Source organism: Alligator sinensis, unplaced genomic scaffold, assembly GCF_000455745.1.
Source record: "Alligator sinensis unplaced genomic scaffold, ASM45574v1 scaffold790_1, whole genome shotgun sequence".
In the NCBI taxonomy this organism is placed as follows: domain Eukaryota; kingdom Metazoa; phylum Chordata; order Crocodylia; family Alligatoridae; genus Alligator; species Alligator sinensis.
In genome coordinates this window covers 10,231-13,758 of record NW_005842723.1, presented here as the reverse complement: position 1 = coordinate 13,758, position 3,528 = coordinate 10,231, and the positions used below count along the sequence as shown (strand labels likewise).

General features: G+C 48.2%; 1 protein-coding gene across 3 annotated transcripts in view; it reads left to right on the top strand.

Moving 5' to 3' along the window:
* The window catches only part of LOC102383394 (olfactory receptor-like protein OLF3), a 37,117-nt gene extending 34,364 nt beyond the window's left edge, over nt 1-2,753 (top strand). For all 3 annotated transcript variants that reach the window (XM_006034299.2, XM_006034300.2, XM_006034301.2), the window contains one exon: nt 1,077-2,753. In XM_006034299.2, coding sequence (XP_006034361.1) covers nt 1,090-2,025 — 936 coding nt within the window. In that variant the 5' untranslated portion in view covers nt 1,077-1,089 and the 3' untranslated portion in view covers nt 2,026-2,753. The remainder of the gene's footprint in view (nt 1-1,076) is intronic.
* The last annotated feature ends 775 nt before the right edge of the window (nt 2,754-3,528 follow it).

Sequence of the window (3,528 nt, the reverse complement as noted above, 5' to 3'; positions counted from 1 at the left end):
ATCTGGGTAAGTGAATCAGGTGGATGAGATCTTTAATTAGACGAACTGCATGGCTGGGATAAAGTTAGACAAGCTTTTGAATGAAAAGCATTTTTCATCAGGCAAGTGACTCTGAACAGTTGATTATCATTTTCTGAACAAGCTGGAGTTTCTGCAATTAAATGCATCTCTCTTTTATTTTTTGTCAAAATTGAACACTGCATTTAACCTTCATTTGATACCTCCCTACAGAAGTACCACGAAGTGAATGGAAACCTTTCTTACTAACAGAGATAGGGGCAAATCAAGGGGGAGTACAATGGTGTGGTTGCATTGTCTACCCCCTCCTTTCTGACCATGTCATGAGAGCACTAGCCAGGGACGTTTTGAAGCTTTCCCCACCCCGCTCCTCCTCTGTGCTCAGCAGCAAATCCCCTTTACTCTCATTCCCCACTCCCCTTCCTGCCACTGCCACTGCCCACAACTGACCTGGGGACTGGGGGAGCTCCAGAGCTGCTCATGCCCCACTCCCAGTGCGCAGCTCAGGAAACCAGGGTCATTTGGGGACAGTGATTAGTGGCAGCAAAGGGCGAGTTCTCCTTCCCTGCCCAATCCCTTCTTGTGTTCCTCACCAGCCTAGGTGCAGGCTCGGTAAAAGAGAATCCACCTGCTGCTGCTGTTGCTACTATCCTTGGCTGATTCCCCAATTCCCTCTGAAGCCCAGATGGAGCAGGGCAGGAGAAACTCTGGAGCTCTGCCCACCCTTGTGTCACCTGGGTAGCAGGGAATAGGAGGGGTGGAGACATGCTGCTGAGCACAGATGGGAAGGGAAGGGAAGGGGTGCCAAGCGTAGGAGAGATTCTTACCTGATTCAGGGACTTAGAAGTTGTCCCAGGCTGCTGCTCCCACAGTGTGGTCTACCTGCCTCAGTTATGGGGGTTGTGGAGGCTGGCATAGGGGGAAATGAAATTGAGTTAATGTTCCTGAACTCCAGTTATTTTTCTGCAGGCTCAGTGGAGATTAGGTGTAATCCAAAGAGCCAAAAAGATGTTGAGAAGTCTGGTTTTGTTCTGATTGTTTTTCCTTTCTGCCTAAAGGCTGACTGTTTCGATGGGACAGGACAATGAAAGTTTTGCCAACGAGTTCATCTTCCTGGGCCTTTCTAGCCATCGGGATACCCAACTGGGTCTCTTTGTGCTTTTTCTTGGAATCTATGTCATCACAGTGGTGGGGAATACCCTCATTATTACTGCCATCCACTTGGAACCACGGTTCAACACACCCATGTATTTTTTCCTTGAAAACCTGTCCTTTCTAGACATCTGTTATACAACGACTGGAGCACCACAGGTACTGGCCCATTTCTTCGTGCAGCACAAAACCATCTCCTTCAACAGATGCATGGCTCAGCTCTTCATCTCTCTGTCTCTGGGAGGGACTGAGTTTCTTCTCCTGGCTGCAATGGCCTATGACCGCTACGTGGCCATTTGCAACCCCCTCCAGTACATGGTCATCATGAGGAGAAGCATCTGCATCCTGCTAGCAGCAGCTTCGTGGACTGTTGGCATCCTTAATGCTCTAGTGCACACCATCTTCACTGCACGCCTGCGGTACTGTGGCCACCCTCTCATTAACCATGTCTCCTGTGAACTTATTGCTCTCATCAAGGTGGCCTGCTCTGACACCCACACCAATGAGATTGCAATCCTGATCCTTAACTTTGTTGTGCTCCTGGGCCCCTGCTTCCTGGTCTTGGTCTCTTACATTTACATCATCTCCTCCATCCTACAAATTCATTCTTCACAAGGAAGACACAAGGCCTTCTCCACCTGTGCCTCTCATCTCACCGTAGTGATCATGGCTTATGGAACAGCCATCTTTGCATACTCAAAACCAAAAGGAGGCAAGTCATCACACAACCTGAACAAGATGATTGCTCTCTTCTATGGCTTTATCACTCCTATGCTTAATCCCATCATATACAGCCTGAGGAATAAAGATGTGAAAGATTTTCTGGCAAAAGCCATGAGGAAAGATCACCTCTGAGAAACTGTGAATCTTAGGTTTTTAATGGTAGCCAATGATTGTCCACGGTTCTAATGTTATTGTCCTTTTCAGAGACGGTTCTTATCTTAGTCTGGGCATCCATAACATTTGTATAGCCTACAGTTATGTAGTATAACAGCAGCAAAGCTTGCCTGGCTGCAAGCCAAGTGGGTGAGCTGTGCTTAAGTGCTCTGCAAGAAAAGGATGTGAAAACTTTGCAAAGGGTGCATAAGCTTTACCAGACAGGAAGGTATCCAGTGCATGGTGCATGCTTTTATTGGAGCATTTAAAATTGTGACCAGAGCCCACATTGCAAACCAGGGGCTCTGATTGGTTGCTAAGCCATAAAAGCTGAGGGAGGGAAAAGGAAAAAAAAAAAAAGGAAAAAGAAGAAGAGAAGCTGGGAGGAGTGGACTCCAGCCCTGAAGAGACGGGGTGCAAACTCATCCCAAGCCAGGGGAGCCCAAGCTTTAACTTGCCCAGGGAGCAGGCATCAGGACGGGGGAGAGCTTGACTTTTACAGCACAAAGGAAGGAGGAAAGCAAAGGAACCTTTAAAATGTTCGGCACATGCCATGATCTGACCTAGGGATGCACAGAGAGGGGTCTGCGAAGCTTTACAAGGTTACCTTGTCTCAGTTCACCAAATGTACCCTCTTCGACCACAATGTCTACACGCTCCCTTTTCCCAGGACCGCACTTTTCCACATTGTTCTTGGCTGCCTTGCCACACAGCCCTGTGAGAGGGATCGATGGCCACTTTCACAAGCCTTCCAATAGAGGGACTTGGAAGTGGTGAGAAGCTGATTCCTCACTGGGTTTGGAGCTGTGCAGCCAGGGACACAAGTGCCAAGGAAGAAGTGGGGAGGAATGGTAGCCAATGATTGTCCACGGTTCTAATGTTATTGTCCTTTTCAGAGACGGTTCTTATCTTAGTCTGGGCATCCATAACATTTGTATAGCCTACAGTTATGTAGTAGAGGCTGGGGTGAAATCTGCTGTGTTGGGAGGGGGAGACAGCCCTGAGAGGTAGTAAGCTGAGAGAAAACGAACCAAGCTTGGGTCTGTGAGGGGACACCTAATCACTAGTGTTTTCAGTAAGTGTATTTTCAGAAGGAAAATGCTTAAGAGAGCAATCTGCCAAGAAAGGAAACAACAGGGAGCCTATTGCCTGTAGCAGCTGTTCAGATCCTGTTTCCCTGTGTTACTAGGAATGATTAATGGGACTTTGCTGTCTGTGACTCCCAGCAGATGTCCGGGTAGTTTAGGTCCCCCATGACTACTGCCTCTTTAGCTTTTATGGTCTCCGAGAGTTGCCTCAGGAGCCCCGAATCTCTTTCTTCCCCTTGATGTGGGGGTCTGTAGCAGACCCCTACCACCAAATCCCTTTCTCCTTGCCCCCCATGTAGCCTAACCCACAATCCTTCTACTTCCTCATCCTTGGATTCCGTCTTGATAAGGGTCGATGTATATTGCTCCTTGACATAGAGCGCAACCCCTCCCC